Source organism: Anabrus simplex, chromosome 1 (assembly GCF_040414725.1).
Source record: "Anabrus simplex isolate iqAnaSimp1 chromosome 1, ASM4041472v1, whole genome shotgun sequence".
Lineage (NCBI taxonomy): Eukaryota > Metazoa > Arthropoda > Insecta > Orthoptera > Tettigoniidae > Anabrus > Anabrus simplex.
In genome coordinates, this window is record NC_090265.1 from 1,720,132,625 (window position 1) to 1,720,154,976 (window position 22,352).

The 22,352-nt window shown below is 41.2% G+C and overlaps 1 protein-coding gene across 1 annotated transcript in view; it reads right to left on the minus strand.

Annotated features, from left to right (window-relative positions):
* LOC136864057 (potassium voltage-gated channel protein Shaw) overlaps positions 1-22,352 on the minus strand; it is a 754,891-nt gene that overhangs the window by 102,419 nt on the left and 630,120 nt on the right. Inside the window, exon 7 of the mRNA XM_067140592.2 lies at positions 2,417-2,656. Within this exon, the coding sequence (XP_066996693.1) occupies positions 2,417-2,656 (240 nt within the window). The remainder of the gene's footprint in view (positions 1-2,416; positions 2,657-22,352) is intronic.

Consider the following 22,352-nt stretch of genomic DNA (forward strand, 5'->3'; position numbering starts at 1 on the left):
TTAGGATAATATCACTAACATTTTGCTGATGTTCTTTGACCTCACACTGTAACAAAACACATTCTGAAAGATTTTTAATATTTGTTTTACGTCGCACCGGTACAGATGGGTCTTATGGCGATGATGGGATAGTAAAGGCCTAGGAATGGGAAGGAAGCGGCTGTGGCCTTAATTAAGGCACAGCCCAGAATTTGCCTGGTGTGAAAATGGGAAACCACGGAAAACCAACTTCAGGGCTGCCGACCGTGGGGTTCGAACCCACTATCTCCCGGATGCAAGCTCATAGCTGCGCGCTCCTAACCGCACGGCCAACTCGCCCGGTATTCTGAAAGGGAAGACGTCGCAAGTCCTCGTATTACGCTCATACCCTTGAAGGACTTCGACAATAGGGCACATCAGTTAAATGAACTCCTGGAGATGCTTCACCAGAGCAACAAAACTAGGTTTTGGGTATCGAACTCCTCTGTCCTGATGTATAATCAGTTCCATTTAGAGGTGTCGAAGCTCTAGGCAGTGAGATGTTGCTGACACAAATGTCACACTCCATCCTCTCTTCAACAACACCAACCTAGTACCCGCAAGCTAGGATTTGATTTCCTGTTTCTAGTTTGATTGGAATATTATCGTCTGGATATCTGAGGTTGTCCAAAATGTCTAAACATGAAGGCGTTTAGTGATTGTCCGTCACAATTTTTATCGCAAGGAATCCACTATCCTCCACGGCTTTAATCACCTTCTGGAAAAAAATCCGCAGCCTCTTTCCAGTCATTCGACCGGGCCAGGAATGGAATGAATGAAGCCCCCATCTAGCAGGGAGGATAGGAATTGTGCCAGTTGGCGAAGCCTGTGGCACCCCTCCGGGGCAATGATTAATGAATGACAGATGAAATGAAATGATATTTGAGAGTGTTTCTGGAATTAAATATCACAGGGAAAATCGGAGTACCCGGAGAAAAACCTGTCCCGCCTCCGCTTTGTCCAGCACAAATCTCACATGGAATGACCGGGATTTGAACCACAGAACGCAGCGGTGAGAGGCCGGCGTCTACCGCCTGAGCCGCGGAGGCTCCATCAAATTCTGAAATAAGGTGTAAAGGCACAGATGCGAGAGTAATCTGAGGATATCCAATTACTTCCTTCATTAGGTCCTTGCCTAGATAAAGCCGGCAGCCGCTTTTCTCTCAATTCTCTTCTGGACTGTATTTCATGGAGTCGTATATTTTCTGGCTGCGAACAACCTTGCTGAGATTGGCAACATGGTATACAACAGTTGAATAATTCGGGGAAAGAATCTGAAGTTTCAGTTCTACGTAAAACATACCTTGCACGAACGGAAAGAAACAAGTACCAACACCTTGAAATACTTTTGAAATATCTATAAACATAACTTGATTAATTCATTTTACAGTTCTATTCAAAATATATCGTTTACGAACGAAAGTGACCAGACACGTTTACTCATTGTACAAAAGAACTCAGGTTTTCACACACATTCATGCACCAATAATACAGTGCTACACCCACACTGACAGCCAAGATTGTGCGTCTACTGCTGCACTCTTACGGCGATTTGGAGAACTATTGGTAGTCGCGCCTTCCTGTTTTAAACTAGTGGCATAGAGCAGGCAGTATAAGAGGATCGAGACGGCGGTGGTCGATGCATCATTGTTTCACTTAAACACCACTACGAGCGCTAACGTGAGTTAATACACGGCCGACTGGATCCCTCCGAGCTAGAGCGACGCATTAAGTCGGCCATGCTCAATGCATCATTGTTTCACTTAAGCCCGTATAACTAAATTCGGTGTGGACATTTTCCAAAAATAGAAACATGCCTGAGGGTATTGAACGACGGAACATATTACAGAAATAGTTATGAAAGTTAATTTGGCTAGGATTTGAATAAAATAGAAAACGAATAAAAAGCAAGCGATTTTAGGCTGTTTTTTCCGGAACTGCATTTTCGAAATTTTTTTAGTTTGATAGAAATCTCCAAGACTCACAATTTGAAACCTTTCTGGGCCCTTTAACCCTTCAACTTTCGGCACAATTGAGGAAATTGCTTAATTTTACTTTTTTTCGTAGTACGGGGACCTTTACTTTATCTGCTAAGAAATATTTTCAAAGTTAAAACGATAAAGTGATTTTTCTTTGAATAAATATTTGACATTTGAATTAATAAACGCGGGCGAAGCCGTGGGTACAAGCTAGCATGAAATAGAATAGAAATATGAACAGAAATAAAATAGCATATTCGTAGGTGGTGAAACATTTAATGTTCACGTGACTCGCAAGGGAAGAGATCTTGGCTGATCGAAAAAGACCACTGAAGTGAGTTGCGGCGTGTGTCATGGCAGTTTTCTCGGTCAAAGCACAATCACATCACCTTGTTGCTACTTAGTGGAGCCGTACTCACCACGGATCTCACGGCCAGCTCGAATGTGAACCAGGCGTTACAGACGAGCTCGACGTAGAAGAAGGCCTCGTGTGGTTGAGTGCTGTTCTTATCCAGGACCCACATCGGGAAGGAAATGTTCCCTTGAGGTACGTCCACTGTAGTGTTCTGTACCCAGGGGACACGCATGTCCGGATGTGTCTTGAGACAGAACGATACGACGGACACGCAGATGAAGAAGACGCTCACTACCGCTACTACCTGAAACACAGACATAGTTCTGCTACTACCCATTACACAAACATCTTAATATTCACCTACTAACCACTACACAATTAAGCTCACTGGACAAAAAAATATTCACCTCGAGAAATCATTAAAAGGATCATTTAATACCGCCTAACTCCAGCTCTGGACTTGACAATCGCCTGGATTCGGTTAGGAAGTGAGTCCACAAGCTTGAGCATCCGCAGTGCCACCAAATTGCGGGGATGCTTATGTCCTGCAGAGGGGGTTCAAGTCAGGTGATTTTGCAGGCCAGTAGAGATGTAATATAGTGCGGGAGTGTTCATGAAACCAGTCACATATGTGTTTATCTCGATGAACTCTGCTGTTGTCATCTTAAAAATCAGAGTAGCATACCCGTCATACAGATGTCGACTGAAAGGCAACACCTGATCATCCAGAATGTTTAAATGAACAAACTGGTTCAAGTTAGTGGTCAACTCAGTGTTCGGTCCCAATCCATGGTACGAAAAACACCTCCAAATCATCATAAAACCCCCTCCGGCTTGAATCTGACCTTGCGCACATCCAGCATGAAGTGCTTCATTTGGCCTTCGGTACACTTGATGACATGCGTCATTGGGATACAAGGAAAAACATGATTCGTCAGATCACGTTACGTTCTACCAGTCAGCTACTGTCCACTCTCGATAATTTCCAGCCTATTGAAGACGCGCAGCGTTTTGACCTGTGTGAGAAATGGTCTCTTGCGAGGTGACCGACTCCAAATGTTCATTGCATCCAGTTCCCGTCGCAATGTTCTCGCGCTAACAGTTTGGGATGGACCTTCATTCACTGACTGCAGCAATTCCTGTCGCGTTTCGAAGAAATTTTTATTCACAAGCCGTGAAACGCGTGCCCGGTCACTCTAAGTCAGGATATTTCCGGCAATTCTGATGTCGTGTTTTGTGGCCACTGCTTGTAGACACGTTGGACAGTCCGCTGCGGAACATCAACAAATCCAAACAACTTCACGCGCCGTATCGCCATGAGTACGGTCAAACACGACTGCCAATTTTTGCCACTCTGTTACATCCTTACATTTACCCACTTGAAACATCAACGACTCACTGATTGCTACTGCCTTAAGGTGCGTTTTCCAAGGTGCGATTGTAGCCGCAACGGCGATTGTAGGCGCACGGCGACAGCAGTCTCCATCTCCGCGCATGCGCAGTTTGAATTTGGTCTGCGACTCGCTGCGATTGCGGCTTGAGCCGCCACACTGGTGCAGTGAGCAGTGCTGGCGGCCGCAGTCGCTGCGACGGAAGTGACTATTGCTCAACACCTCCTCCGCAAGCATTCTCCTCTGTCAATCAAGGGCCGATAAAAGCAGAGCCGTGCTCAGATGTAAACAGTCTTGATATCTTGTCAAGATTACTGGGTCATAATTTAGGAATGAATATACAGTGTAATATGTACTTTTAAATAACATGCAAATCCCACACTGCGTTATCATTTTTATGCGTTTTTATTGATTCCTTCATTCCCTAGATTACACCGATGGAATGGCATGCAAATAATTTACATATTGGTGCAATTAATGTTGTGTCAGTCAATTTAGTTGCGGGTTTGTTAAACTTGAAGTTTACCGGGCCAGTTGACCGTGCTGTTAGGGGCGCGCAGCTGTGAGCTTGCATCCGGGATATAGTGGGATCGAATCCCATTATCGGCAGTCCTGAAGAAGGTTATCCGTGATTTTCCATTTTTACACCAGGCAAATGCTGGGGCTGTACCTTAATGAAGCCACGGCCGCTTCCTTCTAGTTCCTAGGCCTTTCCAATGCCTTCGTCGCCATAAGACCTATATGTGTCGGTGCGACATAAAGGCACTAGCAAAAAAATCTTGAAGTCTATTAGAACCACAGATTTACTGATCGTTATTGTCTTACTGTAAAAACACTTATTCAGCTGAGCTAAACACTGTTAAAATAAGATTAATATATCCGTACCTCAGAGTGTGTGCAAGTTTCTCAGCTGGACTGATAGGCTTCTTGTACCGATTGCACGGCGTTTTCAAAATTTCACTTTTTAAAAGTTAGAGAATATAACTAAACTAACACTCAGGTAATAAGGAAACACCCCACGTGCCCGTCGCTTGCGGCTGCTGTCGCCATCGTATATGGCGACCCCAGTCGTTGCGGCTCTGGCCGCTGTGGCCGCTACAGTCGCACCTTGGAAAACGCACCTTTACGCTCACGTAGAGGCAGTGCGCGTGTGGTTGGGCACGGGACTCGTTCGCAGTGCCATCTGTACAGGCATAACGTTCCATCTGTGCGTGCTCACTAGGGTGAGCATTTTTTGTCCGGTGAGCTTACCTTCGTTTGAGCTCATGTTCTGGTGCACAAAAATCATGACGTGAAGGGTGTTCAGCATTTTGACAGGTACCGCGACTATCTGTTAAATATACGTCTCATTTTGTTTTCGCTAGTTGCTTTACGTCGCATCGACACAGATAGGTCTTACGGCGACGGTGGGATAGGAAAGGACTAGGAGTGGGAAGGAAGCGGCCGTGGCCTTAATTAAGGTACAGACCCCAGCATTTGCCTGGTGTGAAAATGGGAAACCACGGGAAATCATCTTTAGGGCTGCCAACAGTGGGACTCGAACCCACTATCTCCCGGATGCAAGCTCACAGCTGGGTGCTCCTAACCCCACGGCCAACTCGCCCGGTACGTCTCATATTCACCTAATACCTGTCACAAGGAGCCTACGTGGCTCAGACGGCAGCGGGTCGGCCTCTCACCGCTGGATACCGTGGTTCAATTCCCGGTCACTATATGTGAGATTTGTGCTGGACAAAGCGGAGGCGGGACGGGTTTTTCTCCAGGTACTCCGGTTTTCCCTTTTACATCTTTCATTCCAGCAACACTCTCCATTCTCATTTCATAGCATCTATTAGTCATTAATAAATCACTTTGGGGGTGGCGTGGCGACCCCATCTTACTAATAGCCTATATAATTATGTTTCATTCATTATATCCCTGACCCGGTCAATGACTGGAAAACAGGTTGTAGGTTTTCATTTCACCTGTCACAGACATTTTGTTACAAGAGTATGTCCAGTTATATGTCCAGTTACTGCCTGACACACAAACTCTTGATGAATGTTGTGCACAGACATCTAGGTGTAACGTGTGCTGTTTTGATACGGGGATATTTACGATCTGGGATTTTAATGCGAGAGGGAGATAGATACACTCGTATATAATCTGCTGTTCTCAGTTACACAATATGTACAATCAATTTTATAATCTCCGCTGCTTTCATCCAACCTGATATAGTATGAAACTTTGGCCTGACTGCAGACCTTCTTGCCTTCAAACTTGTGGTCTACTCAGTTGCTAGACAACATTATTCACAAGCTTTTGAAGCGATAACTGTATATGCTATGGACCAAATGTTTAGAAAAAAAACGAAATGACTGGCCACTTATCATTTAGAAAATTTCACATAGCGCCACAGTATACCGTATATCTGTTCCTGGATCAATACTGATCTAAGCCAAGAATATCCCTGTTCGTAGCCGACAAGTAAGCGAATGCCATCCCCATTGGTTTTAAGAAGTATTTCTTTACTTGCAGATCTGGAAAGGAAATTGGGACGCTACTTGAACAGGAAGTGAAGTGGCCATTAGAGGGCTCGTTAGTGAAACGAAAGGAGCAGATATGGGAGATTCTTCCAATGAAAGGCGCACGATGTAACTTTCGACACATGTGTGCATCACTGAAAGCTGAAGTGGTCGCAATGCGCTGTAACCTCCAAGTGATTATGTAATTCTCCCAGCCACTGAAATGAGTTTTAATAAAAGCTATTAACTTATTTAAATATTTTAAAACTATTACAGCATTTTTTGACTGTTATCGAAAAGATGATTGGACCAAGATAGTTGAGATTCTGAACATGATCAGGATCAGATACCGACAACGAAGAATTATCTAGAATATGTATAAAAATTAGTCTGGAAAGATAAGAATCGAGGGCTTTGAAAATCGAAGCAGCAATCCAGAAAGGACTGAGGCAATTTTGCAGTTTGTCCCTCCCCCCTCCTTTTCAATGTTTATAGAGGCCATGCGGTAAAGGAAATGAAAGCGGAATTTGGAGAGATAATCAATCACAACCCAAGGAGAGGAAATCAAAACACGAGATTTGCCGATGGTATTATTTTATCTGAGATTGCAGAAGATCTGGAGAAATTGCTGAATGATACAGATAGAGTCTTATGAAAGGAGTACAAGATGGAAATAAATAAGTCCAAAACGAAAGTAATGGAGTGCATTTGAACAAAATCAAGTGATGCAGGTAATATTAAATTAGGAATTTAAAACTTAAAGGAAGTCAATGAATATTGTATCTGAGTAGTAAAATAAATAAGGATGACAGAAGTAAGGAGGACATAAAATGTAAACTAAGACAAACAACGAAGGCCTTTCTTAAGAAATGAAATTGATATAAGAATTAGAAATGTTCTTAAAGAATTTTCTTAGCGTAGCATTATATGGAAGTGAAACATGGACGATAATTAGCTCAGAAAGAAAGAGAATAGAAGCTACTGAAATGTGGTTTCATAGAATAATGCTGAAGGTGAGATGGATAAATCGAACCACGAATGAAGAGATACTGAGTCGAGTTATTCAGAGGAGATCGATTTGGCTATATTTGACGAGAAGATGTGATAGAATGATACGACACATATTAAGGCACCCAGGACTTGTTCCGTTGGTTTTTGAGGGAAGTGTAGGTGGTAGGAACGGTAGGATAGACCAAGGTATGAATACGACAAGCAGATTAGAGCAGATGTGGGATGCAGTAATTACGTAGAAATGAAAAGGTTAGCACAGGATAGGGTGGCATGGAGGGCTGCATCAAACCAGTCTATGGACTGATGACTCAAACAACAACATCGAAAAGCAAATATTAAACATAGAAATTCGTACTGCGATTATCACACAATTTACATTTATTTAGTTGGGGTACGAGATATCCTGATGTGTTGCCTTGACACAGCTACCCAGGGTTCACAGCCTTGTGTTTCACACCTTTATAAGTCATTTAAATGATTCTTTGCAAGGAAAAAATGTGTGTGACAGAATTCGTGACTTTATCATGAAATTTTGACTTTACCCAAAACAATGACAAGTGACTGACTTTGAAAAATTCCCATCTTTTGACCCTCTGAACTTGGATTAAGATACTTTATATATAATTTGATTGTGTAACACAGTACTGTGAAAAAATCGCAATACTCACACCTATGTACGCTATTATACATCATAATGAAGGTTTCTATCTCAGGATTACTAGAAAACTATTACTTATTTCATTAAGTTCTTTGTTTGCATAAAATAGTCATTTATTCGAATAATACGATGGTTAGGTTATTTCAGTTAACTTTATTCGCCGGTAGATGGCTCTATGAAGGTTGCATCCTCATATATTTCTTTGCCAGCGCGATAGAGAGCTCTGTGAAAGTTGTCTATGCAGAATTTTCTATGTTAGTCCAATATATGGCTGTGTGAAAACAAATTATCACTAGAATGTTAGTTATTGTTCTATGTTGGTTCTAATGAGCCAGAAACAGAAATAAATCCATCTCAGGATATTCTTATTTCAGAAAGCCCTTTATTATGAAACTTACATTGAATTAAACAATGTAGGGTTATTAAATGAAATCTGTATGCACTGCCAAGCACAACATTTTGCTGCGGAAATGGTAAATGGACATTTTAATTCTTGTGACACAATGGTTTGGATTATTTTCCACAGCCTCAAGTAAACGACGTACTTGAAGGAATGACGCTACATGATAATGATTTCATGAACCATGTAAGGCCGCATACTGGTAGAATGTCTTTTGCAACCTTCTCTGCTAGCCGCAGCCACATTCCAGGATTAGGTCCTCACCGTTTTAAGATTCAGGTGATGATTCATAGGTACATTTCAGATTTACTGTATACTGAAAATTGCTGAAATGTATACGGCCATCCTCATGTTATAGATTCATGTCTTGCCAAAAGAATTCATTGTGAAAATTCTATAAATTGCAAAGGTTCCAACATTTTCTTTGTCACAACGGAAGTGTAAGTTTGAAGGCAAATAAATGGTCTTCCGAAGTTCAGTGTATTTTCAGTTACTTTTCTCACGTTTTCTCTATCATCAGTTTCAATGTTAGTCTTTGTTCGCACCGGGCGAGTTGGCCGTGCGGTTAGGGGCGTGTGGCTGTGGCAGCACTGAAATCGTTTTCCCTCGTTTCCCATTTTCACACCAGGCAAATGGTGGGGTTGTACCTTAATAAAGGCCACGGCCACTTCCTTCCAACTCCTAGGCCCTTCCCATCCCATCGTCACCATGAGACCTGTCTGTGTCGGTGCGACGTAAAGCAAATAGCAAAAAAAGTCTTTTTTCGCAGGTGTTGCTTCGACAGGCCAGTAATAAAATATATTTGCACACAAAAAAGGGTCCCTGGCACATAAGAAACCACTGCACACATATTCTAATTCTGAAAAACTGGATCACTGAGGTCTCAAATCTGATGGTTTCAAGGTGAAACCACTATGCAGAACAGGAATTTATTGCCTGCCAGATTATAAGGCTTTACAACTGTTATCTATTTGATGTCCGACTCGTTGGCTGAATGGAAAGCGTACTGGCCTTCGGTTCAGAGGGTCCCGTGTTCGATTCCCGGCCGGGTCGGTTAATTCCAATGTCTCGGGGGCTGGGTGTTTGTGCTGTCCCCAACATCCCTGCAACTCACACACCACACATAGCATTATCCTACACTACAATAACACGCAGTTAACTACACTTCGCAGATGCCGCCCACCCTCATTGGAGAGTCTGCCTTACAAGGGATGCACCCGGCTAGAAAAAGCCACACTAAATTATTATTATTAGAGCCCGGATTTCCGTGCAAATGCATGTTTTCAGATACGCTAGCTACACTTCTCAAACTTCGCAATATTCGTTTTATGGCCTAATAATTCCAAATAACCGTTCCTTTTCCCTGCATGTTTGCATGTTTTGGCCTTTTTAGGAGAAAATTCTTGCATAATGCATATTTGGATGATTTTGGATTTAATAGCGAATATTTGGACGTCTAATATTGCATAATATGACTTTTATTCTGACTTTGACGCATATATATTGTTAACTTGCATGATAGTGCATTTTCTGAATGTTAGTTTGCAGAATTTTGGGACAATTTTTCCACGTTATAGGCTACAGTATGCCTATTACTGAGAGACGGAGAGAATGTATTCCTGGCATCCTATGTGACAACCAAAGTTAGTAGCCTACATAGGGTACAGGTCCTATAATCCAATTAACCAAACACTTTCTTATCTGTTGCTTAAGTAAACAATGACGTAAGTCGGAAGGCTCCACGTCGATCTCTTTTCTTAGGAATAAGGTGTCCTAGTTCTACAGTTGTGAATTGCTATAAATTGAACCGTAAATTGTGCATTGATTATTGATGGCTCATTTTTAGTCTATGTTAGACGAACAAAAGAAAACTTGTATCGCACTTCTGTGGCGCCGCGTTACTGAGGTAGCAGGTTACAAATTCTGGTTTTGCATTGAACTCTCTTCCGTTGTTATCCTGGAATTTCCTACCCGGACTCTCACTCGTTACACGTCTTTGTTATGGCAGCAGGCAATCGTTACCACTTATTGAGGACATTCAAATGTGTCTGCAATCATCGCATGGAGAAGTAGCTGCCGCAGCTAGAAATAAGTGAACAAATTAATTCGTTCAAATTCTGATTTTGAATTCGTCAAGCTTATAAAAGACGTATTGTGCTGACAGATAAACGGATGAGCTTAAATCAAGACAATTTGGAGAATTTACAGTAGTATTTGTACAATGTTTCAAAAGGAACTGAATTTTGATAGTGCACATTTTCCAGTTTATTGTGCATGTTTTGGCATATGATAGTGCATGAATGCATGCATATTTTGAGATTTGATGGTGCATGGAAATCCGGGCTCTAATTATTATCTATTTGATTCTGCACATTTTATTTACAAATAATCGAAAATAGTGCGAGTTTATTGTTGCCATTACGTGTCTTATTAGTCTACTTACTTATTTCTGCTTTGGTGGGAATTATGAGACTCAAAAACATAAATTAGTCTCATCCCGATCTACTCGTAATGTACTTCAACTCTACTTTGTATGACATGCAAGAATGCATTACTTGGCCTCATTGAGATCAAGTACAACTTCACACGTGTTGCAAGCCCATTTGTTGCGGTGTGGATTGTTTCATGTGCGACACGGAAGAATAATATGCCTTGTGGTAGACATACTGCATGAAAAGTAAACATACACTATATTATGTTATTACCAACAACAACCTCCATAGTGCTCTTGCATTGAAACCATTTGTACAGGGTGTCATAATTATGCCAACAAAGAAAATCAGGGATGCTCTTCGTTTTAAACTAAGAACCCACGGCTCGGGTGGCTTCGCCTGCAAGAACGACGCACACTTCTTACTCTTCTCAACCAGCCTATCTCCGAGATCGCATCAAGCTCCTCTCCACAGACCATAACGAAAATGCCCCATCCTGCAGTACCATGTGTTTATCCCTTCCTGAACACAGAATAGCAATCTACATGAAATCATTCACCGTTACCGCAGCCCGACAATGGAATCTCTTACCAGTGGACGCCAGAAATATGTCCAGCAGCTCCGCTTTTAAACATGCCTGTGTCGAAATGCTAGGTAAACATGCATGAATCATCACGTTATGACCTGAAAATACCTCCTCCTACCACCTCTTAATCATTATTTCCCTCTTCCTTTCACAGAATTTTTATTCTACTTCTTACTAACTCTGAAAGGCGGTGGCAAAAGGGGCTCTGGTTAAGACGCAGCAGGTCGTTATGCTACTTAGGTTCCAAAATGGGTAATAAATAAATAAATAAATAAATAAATAAATAAATAAATAAATAAATCAATCAATCAATAAATGAAATATAAATTTTAATCTTATACCAATTGTGTAGTATTATTTGAAGTAATTCCTCATATTGTATATGAGTTGACTATGTTTGTAAGTACATGAGATATTATAAGTAGAATTTTTTAACCAATATACATTTATTAAGGATGAGCTGTGTGTTTAATAGAAAAAAATGTTGGTGAAAATTGTGTAATATTGTATTCTAGGAAAATATCTTCTTCTTTTGTTAATTTAAAATTTAGTGCTTGACAGTAATGTATTTTAGTGTACCATTTGCCACCGAGGTAGACACCTCATTTGCAAATACAGTGATTTTGATTTGATTTGTAATTCTTCTTTTCACCTCTCAATTGAAGGCGATATCTCGGTGTACTGTAGAAATGTGTATATTTTCTAAATTTTCTCTTAAGTAGTAGTTATAGTACTCATTATTCATCTATTTTAATGTATTCTACGCACGATGTTTATTATACAGATTATATGATTTGTTTTTTAACGTGTGATTACTTTTATTAATACTATTGCTATTATTATTGTTAATATTGTTATTATATTATTGTCATCAGTAGTTATTATGAACAGTGATAGACTGGTTAAGTGTAAGAAAGAGAGTACATCCCTAACTTTGCCACAATAAATAAAACACATTATTATTATTATTATTATTATTATTATTATTATTATTATTATTATTATTATTATTATTATTATTATTATTATTATTATTATTATTATTTCTTGGCTGTTCATATAGCGTTCTGTGTCGAATCTCCTCGTCCTGGAGATTTGTGATTTGTGCCGCCTGATGTCTCTCAGTTTGGTCTCTGAGAGTTACTGAACGCCTCTCAGTTCTTTTACGTCTCATATTTCCCTTAGAGACTGTTTCGACATATCCATAATTGGTTTGTGCTAGTGTTCCCTAAGCATGTGCCGCTTGTGCACCGAACAGATGCCCACGATATTTCTGTATTTTCTCTACCTCTCTTCCTAACTGGGCATCGGGGTCACCTAATAGCATTGTGGTACGTCCCTCTGAGATTTTAGAGAGAACATCTTTCAAATCTTCCCATATTCTGTCCGTTTTTTCTCAGGTTTCTCCTGTTGTCACCGTTGACTTGGCTGTACACATTGGTTAAAGTGTATCCCAGTTCAGAGAGAGAGGATGGACACTGGACTGCTTGCTGACTGAGTCCAGTATCTTAATGAGTACCTGATGATTAGTCTATAACTGTGTGACTCGAAGACGTAATCGTCGGTGAATCTGGTTTCCAGTAACGCTGTCAGTAAAATGTTGTGCCGTTCTAGTGTATTGACCAAATGTTTCATCTTACCCACATTGAGCAATGAATTGAGGTTGAATGTTGCGAAGAAGTTTCGTTGTCTTTGCCTGAGTTTACGTCCGGCGTAAATAAAGGGTACAGATCTCTGCACATGCTTATGAGGGTGTTTAGGGGTTGTAGTAAGGATGTAAAGGAGAGGGCATATAAATCTCTGACCGGGCGAGTTGGCCGTGCGCGTAGAGGCGCGCGGCTGTGAGCTTGCATCCGGGAGATACTAGGTTCGAATCCCACTATCGGCCACCCTGAAAATGGTTTTCCGTGGTTTCCCCATTTTCACCTTAATTAAGGCCACGGCCGCTTCCTTCCAACTCCTAGGCCTTTCCAATCCCATCGTCACCATAAGACCTATCTGTGTCGGCGCGACGTAAACCCCTAGCAAAATATATATATATAAATCTCTGGCAAGACCCTAACTAAAGTATGGTTCCAGTGTATGGGACCCTCACCGGATTACCTGATTCAAGAACTGGAAAAAATCCAAAGAAAAGCAGCTCGATTTGTTCTGGGTGATTTCCGACAAAACAGTAGCGTTACAAAAATGTTGCAAAGTTTGGGTTGGGAAGAATTGGGAGAAAGAAGACGAGCTGCTCGACTAAGTGGTATGTTCCGAGCTGTCAGCGGAGAGATGGCGTGGAATGACATTAGTAGACGAATAAGTTTGAGTGGCGTCTTTAAAAGTAGGAAAGATCACAATATTGCACCCGTCCACCTCCCGAGTCCCAGACTAGCATTTATCTCAGGGGTGTCGGTTCATTATTTTAAGTCCACGAATATATAAATATAGAGGCATAAGAGAACACGGGAATGAACGGAGCAATTAAAATTAAAATGGGGAAAGCTCGATTGTAAACTTGAATTTAAGGGCTCCATGATAGGACTAGGAAGTGACAGTTAACTTTAAAAAGGGTATCATCTAACTGCAATAAAAAGATTATGAGAATGGTTTCCTTTGAAATAATTGCCAGTAGGAGCAGTTTATTACCCCATCCGACGTACGAAACTTTGATACATTTGGCAATGATATTTAAATTTCCACACACGTTACATAAACAAATCACTTGCTATACCGCAAGTGGTATCAATATGTTGCTGGGTTGCTTCTGAAAGAAATTACAAATGGAGTATAACTTATGGATCGATTCCATTTGAATCGAACCGTTGTTCAATGATATAGCTTCCTTCTATCGGGAGCCCGAGCATAACCCATGTTACGGTCGGCTTCTCGATTTAAGCAAGATGACGTACCCCGGCTATATACATTTTTCCGAGACCGGTACTCGGACTGGGTAATGTTTCTCGTGACTTACGAAAAATGGATTACACGGACAGTTCCTATCTTACGATGTCCAGCTGATGCCATACCACTGAATTAGCATTTATATTTTATTTACACATGTTCTGAAATGTTACAAAGTAGCCTCAGTAGAATACTGCTACAGATGAGATAACGAGAAGCGGTGGGAAATACCGTGCCGAAGACCTCCCCTCGCATCGCAAGCGAAGTAAACAAACACACCAAGTATAACTGTAACTTGTCCCGTGCGGAAACCGTACGATAACGAGGTAACAAGTGACTATAATATTATTTATTCTTATTATTCAAACTACTCGAATAGAGGGATGTTGTCACCAATTATTTAATTCACTATCGTCAGAATATTTATTTATCCACGAAATTATCATCCTTGAAATTATTATTATTATTATTATTATTATTATTATTATTATCAACGGTTCCTGGCATTGTCACGTTTGATTAATATCGTCGTTATTATGCGAGACGCGAACACAAATGGTTATTACTGTTATTATTATTATTATATCCTTCTTGTGATTATTATTATTATGACGTCACTCAAGATTATTATTATTATTATTATTATTATTATTATTATTATTATTACTGAACCGGTCACTTCCGCCAAAATATATTAAGATATCGGTCGCAATTACAATTATATGACTGATCAACCAACTACATCATTACTATTATCATTATGATAATTATTATTAATCTGACCGCGATGACTTAACATCGTCCTAACATTGTTACTATTATTATCGGTTGCATACTATCATTTAGATTCCCGTTTAACATCTTTATCAACGCTCATTTAATTAAGGCGGTCCAATCTTTTATCTGCAATATTTATTATTATTATCACGGCATCATGATTGTCATCACTCGTCATTACAATGATTACAATATACGATCATTTATGTGGAATCTGAACTCTCATTATCCTTAGATCCGTAGTATCTCGACGAATAGCGGTGCAGTCTATTTATTTCGTACATGCTGACACGGGTTCGAATTCTACCCGCTACGTAACTCAGTATTTCTCTGTGACACTGCCCGTACATTTTACACTCATTTCAATATCCTAAGTGTTTCTCATACGGAATTTATATCCCTTTCTATCTCAATATTCCTTGATTCATTTATTTCTCACAGAATTATCAACTGACTTATTTATTCCACTTCTGACATCGTACGACCTTTTATTATCTGACTGCAGATACTTTAACATGTTCTATCTCATTTTGATCTACGCCTTAGTTCGTTCTCCACAAATAATCGTAACATCTTGAAATTATATTTACCAAAATTTGACAATCATGGTTTCGTAATATTAGTCCTACGTGTTCCGGCTACTGAACTGCAAATTTAAGACACGACATTTATTCGTAAAAAAATACTGGACCGTAATTTAAACCACACGTTCATTAATATGTACGGATTATTAGCACCGATATTAAATTTTAATATTATTAATTGATCAAATTAAATTACCACACACTTTAATTCCGAATTAAAAACGACATCCCGTCATTAAATGATTCCCGATAAACTCAACACCTGATCATTTAAATTTTATTATTTCGCACTGCTCACTAAAATTCCAATATCTCATGAATTATTATTATGATTAATATCGCTTCTCACAAATTTAACAACTTCACTTTGAAAATATGAACACACTGATCAACAACAAAAACACAGCTGGCATGACAAGGCTGGACTTTCTTTCAACGTCATTACATAACTCGTCAAATGACTAACAGAAAAGCACAGATCGGGTCTATTAGACTATGATAACAAAATCAACTGTAAAAATTATTCTTGACTACAAAGAAATTATGAATGCATGCATGACTTTACGTACTACCCTATATCTACAAAATTTACATCTACAACAAACTGAATGCATAAAAAGACCCGATTATTTACGTTATTATTACTTAATACTGTCCGTGCTACAAATTTAGGATGGGATCGTTAAGCGCCCCATCTTGTTACAGAAGGTAACCAAGTCTAATCAAATTATTCCCATTTTCCCAATCACGCTAACATTTCCCAAATTATTATCTACATTTTGGTACTCATCTTAGTTATTGGTAATCCATTGCAGCTTGGCAGATGAGAGGCACCTCTCGGCTCCTATCCGCCGTACTACTCGCCCATTCTTGATGGCGGAATTCCACAAGTGACTTCCTGGCACATTACCATTTTTACACTAATACTTTAACTATCACACTACTTCACTATTGACAATGTTAACACTGAAAAATTGACTTTTATAAAACAAATTAATACCCTAGACCCAAAATTTAATATTTTACACTGCTTTAATCTTCGTCCAATTACCGCACAATGGACATGGACACGTACGACGAGGTGTCAAATTATTCGCCCGGCACGAATTTATGTTGTCCGACGCGATACGGCCGACGCATGTCTCCCTCTTGAAGTGTTCATGATAACGGTTCCATCCTCCTAAGTACAGGCTATTATTTCCCCAGGTACTGTTCGTCACACAGTATTCTACTCTTGCACTTAGTGCTGTGCCGTTTAATTTTATATTGGTCACTCTTGCAATGCAATTAATTAACTTTACTACGATATTTGTAGCTGGCACACACTGTCCTAAGTTAACTACTTTCAGTTCACGGTTTTCGAGCGCGGTCACATTTTATCAGTACCGGCGGATGCTCGCACCAATACATGTTGAATTACTGTAAGCAAGACAAATTTGAATTCAGCTGCGGACGGTCGTTCAGCTTCGAAGTACAATTTCAAATCAAGCGAGACTAGCACAACTGCTAAGACTGGTAAGACTGGGTAATGAGTGTTCTATGCACTCGTATATATTGACGCAGCTTTCCCTAGCACATTAACTGACGTCATATCCACGATGGAGGGGGTGGATTTTTAATATCAGCACTTGCACTCCGAATTGGACGTTAAAATTTATATCAAATTAATCCACTCCTCTAGCATGTTTGCTGGATTAAATATGAACTCCTGACGATCATAGATTTAGGAGATACGGGTGGATTTGGCTCCTCACATTTCGCGCCTTTGGAAGCGTCCCATACAACGTGGTTTTCGTCCAGCCAATGACATTCAAGCTGTCTGGTTTCCAAGAAATCCAGCCTTCAATTTATTTAATTTGCCAATAATTATCGATTATTTTTCCATGCGTGACATCTAATAAGTTCATTACATTGATCCGTGTACTCACAATAATTTATTACTGATTTCTTTCGAAGTTACATTGGTGTCTCATCCCCCATCTCTTAAGATGGTATCCCTGAATCTTCCATCAACATTTTGCGATTGGCCAACAAGTGATCACGTGATTTAAGTTTCCACCTGCCCGAACCTAGGCTAGCGAATGTCGTCGAAACCGCTGTACTTTTCCATTCAACCTTTCCTGGAATTCATGACGTAGCGGAAGTTTCCGTTCGCCCAAAATATCTCAGCGCACTGCACGTGTTGTAAGCTTTCATTGTCTCAACTACCCCCTTCTCTTTCTGATCAAGACTTATTTGTGGACTTGTATTTTTCCTGGTCGCCAAACTAATGGGCTCCCCTGCCGTGAAGCAGCTAAATTCTGTTGTGCCAGGATAAGCCTCACGGCTCCAGTCTGTCGCGTACCCAACGTATTATTTCAACACAGCTTGTACGGAATAAGTTTTCTGTATTTCAATAAATGTACCAAATATTATTTTATCAATCAAATCATGACTGACTATGGATCTATGTCACTCGGGTTCAATATGGAGATAAAATTGTAATTAAAGAGGACAAATTGGGGCTAATATTCATTTATAGGATGGGACGGATAAATTAAAACAAACGATTAGTTCATGGTGTACGGAAATAGGGTGAAGGAACGTTGACCTGGATTTGCACTTCCAATGAGAGAATCACACAGAGCAGAATTTTGGTCTTAGGTGGTGGTGGTAGTGATTATTGTTTTAATAAGAAGTACAACTAGGCAACCATCCTCTATATAATACTAATCGGAGACAAAATATGGAAGGGATCCGACACTTCGATAAATGAAAGTATCGGCCAAAGGAAGACAAGGGCCAAGAAGGGCAAGAAAATGTAAGACTCCCTAGGTCAAGCAGAGTAACATTCGAGATAGTACACGCCACAAGACAGAGAATACTATCATAGACAGGATGAATTTGCACGTTAAACCAAACAAGATCGATAGAACCCGTCAATGACTACAATGACTACTACTGCGAATTTAATAATAATAATAATAATAATAATAATAATAATAATAATAATAATAAAACATTCGTACGTTGTGTGAGGAACTCTTAAGCGATGCCGTTTGTTGTAGAGTTTCGTCGAGTTCAAATTTAAGTAATACCTGATTCACAAACAACAAACCTATTAGTTTTACGACGTTGTATTATGATAGCTCGACAATGAACTAGTTTATGAAATGCTTCCTAATCTGTCATTGTTTTATATACAGTAATTCATAAACAGATACGTTCGTGAATCTAAAGTAATTACATGAAGAAAAGAAATAGTATTTCTTTTCAGTCTTGCTGAAGTCTGCGATATTATTCTGTCCCTAAAGCACATTCGAGCCACAGGGACAGATGAGTGTAATCCGGATAATGCGGAACGCATAGCATAGAGGGTAGCCAACGCCATACTTCAAAGACCTTCCGCTGGGTTTGATGTAGCCTGGGGGTGGAAGAAACCACATTATCTCATATTTCATTTGCGAACTTTGTCATTGATCATTAAATCTGAGGCGGTCTGGAATCTCAAAGTGCACTGATCACAAAGACCTATCAGTTGCAACTGTCGAACCAAGGACTTGACGATGGGAAACGTTAATAATTTAAAGGAAGCTTTGTTTGAAACAGTTATAAGTAAAACTGGCTGTTTTCAACCTCCTTTGAGCATCCTCCTTCATTTTGAAATACACTGACTGACAGAGCAAATGCAACACCAAGAAGGAGTGGTCAGAACTGTATGCCAATTGCAGGGTAGACTGACGTCACTGAGTTATGCTCATGATGTGAAATGCGCCGCTGTGCTGCGCACGTACCGAACGATAAATGGGACACGGCGTTGGCGAATGGCCCACTTCGTACCGTGATTTCTCAGCCGACAGTCATTGTAGAACGTGTTGTCGTGTGCCACAGGATACGTGTATAGCTAAGAATGCCAGGCCGCCGTCAACGGAGGCATTTCCAGCAGACAGACGACTTTACGAGGGGTATGGTGATCGGGCTGAGAAGGGCAGGTTGGTCGCTTCGTCAAATCGCAGCCTATACCAATAGGGATGTGTCCACGGTGAAGCGCCTGTGGCGAAGATGGTTGGCGCAGGGACATGTGGCACGTGCGAGGGGTCCAGGCGCAGCCCGAGTGACGTCAGCACGCGAGGATCGGCGCATCTGCCGCCAAGCGGTGGCAGCCCCGCACGCCACGTCAACCGCCATTCTTCAGCATGTGCAAGACACCCTGGCTGTTCCAATATCGACCAGAACAATTTCCCGTCGATTGGTTGAAGGAGGCCTGCACTCTTGGTGCCCGCTCAGAAGACTACCATTGACTCCACAGCATAGACGTGCACGCCTGGCATGGTGCCGGGCTAGAGCGACTTGGATGCGGGAATGGCGGAACGTCGTGTTCTCCGATGAGTCACGCTTCTGTTCTCTGTTCTGTCAGTGATAGTCACCGCAGACGAGTGTGGCGTCGGCGTGGAGAAAGGTCAAATCCGGCAGTAACTGTGGAGCGCTCTACCGCTAGACAACGCGGCATCATGGTTTGGGGCGCTATTGCGTATGATTCCACGTCACTTCTAGTGCGTATTCAAGGCACGTTAAATGCCCACCGCTACGTGCAGCATGTGCTGCGGCCGGTGGCACTCCCGTACCTTCAGGGGCTGCCCAATGCTCTGTTTCAGCAGGATAATGCCCGCCCACACACTGCTCGCATCTCCCAACAGGCTCTACGAGGTGTACAGACGCTTCCGCGGCCAGCGTACTCTCCGGATCTCTCACCAATCGAACACGTGTGGGATCTCATTGGACGCCGTTTGCAAACTCTGCCCCAGCCTCGTAAGGACGACCAACTGTGGCAAATGGTTGACAGAGAACGGAGAACCATCCCTCAGAACACCATCCGCCCTCTTATTGACTATGTACCTCGACGTGTTTCTGCGTGCATCGCCGCTCGCGGTGGTCCTACATCCTACTGAGTCGATGCCGTGCGCATTGTGTAACCTGCATATCGGTTTGAAATAAACATCAATTATTCTTCCGTGCCGACTCTGTTTTTTCCCCAACTTTCATCCCTTTCGAACCACTCCTCCTTGGTGTTGCATTTGCTCTGTCAGTCAGTGTATATTCCGAGTTTATGCCCTGTCATTTTAACGTTATACTGGTACATACGTATTGAATCGGTGGTATCTAATGTTTCTTTATTCAAACAAAAATGATAATTTTCGTGATGTAGACACATAACGTGAAAGTTCCGTTAGATCGACAGATTGCTCCAGGATATGATTACATCTGTTACGGCACGAAATGTAGCGGTGAAAAGAAGACGAATTCTCTACTTCAATAGCAAGTGATGGTAGAATTCTCGTGTTTGTGCGAAGTGTGTAATGTAGGACGATGTGGACATAATGAGCAGGCTCATCTAGCGCTTACGTCAGGCTGAAGTGTGAACATATATGAACACAGGAACTGCATATTACACGGAATTACTTTCTGTGTGGTTCGCCTGAATAAACAACGTTTCAACTTCCCAAGGTGGATTTTATATTCTGCGGGCTCCTAGAAACAAGATCTCGCTAATGAGAGAAAATAGAGCGTGTCATTTTAGCGCCAACAGCCGAGAGAGCTGGAGCGAGATACTAGTACAGTGTGACTGAAAAAAATGAAAACGTTGTGGCAGATTGGTAGCGCTGAATAACAAATAAAATACTGTTTAAAATACCTTGCCATTTAGTATTCATGTAACAGTGGTATGTGGTGTGCTGGAAATCTTTGTTGCGCACGAACTGCACAATTGTATACGAATGTTTGACAACATTCGGTGCAAACAACTCGGAGAAAGGCAGATAGAGCACTGACAAGCATGCCCTTTCAAGGACTGCTACCAAGACACTGCCTGACCTTAAGAGCGCTATTTGCAATACGCGATCCGTTGCGACGGAATAACTGAAGGCAGAAAATCTGAAAGATTTCTATTGAAATATAATTTGTGTCATGCACAATGTCGCAAGGAGATTGTGAGAATGTCTGCACAGAGAAAGTGTCAGATCAACCAAGATTTCGGGTTATTAGGCCGTGTGCCGAATGGTGTGGTTTTTCACTTTGCGGTCGCAAAAGTCTCTTTCACTGATGTCCGTTTTTCAAAGCCCCGTACATTTTAGTCAATATGCGGCGTTTGTCTCTCGCAGGATGCTGCATGTTTGTTTACACCAAACCAAACCAAACCCCATGGCACTACAGCCCTTGAAGGGCCTTGGCCTACCAAGCGACCGCTGCTCAGCCCGAAGGCCTGCAGATTACGAGGTGGCGTGTGGTCAGCACGATGAATCCTCTCGGCCGTTATTCTTTGCTTTCTAGACCGGGGCCGCTACCTCACCGTCAGATAGCTCCTCAATTCTAATCACGTAGACTGAGTGGACCTCAAACCACCCCTCAGGTCCAGGTAAAAATCCCTGACCTGGCCGGGAATCGAACCTGGGGCCTCCGGGTAAGAGGCAGGTATTGTTTACACCATATTATGTTCTCAATTACCGATAAGGTAAGCTGCAAGGCGTGATGCGATCGCTACCTTCTAATATAATGGAAAATAGTACACAGCTATCGCTACATAAACGAAAATAAAACAGTTATAATGGCAGGACTAATGATATTATTTTCAGTATTGATACATTAACGCACCAAATGCGAGGTGAGTGCATAAGTTTTTGCCGGTTTTTTTGATAAATAAACCACGTAATTTTTAAGGGAAATTATTATTTTATTTATTCAAATCATTGGCCATCGGTTTCTACACACTTCTCCAATCTTTCAGGTAAGTTATGA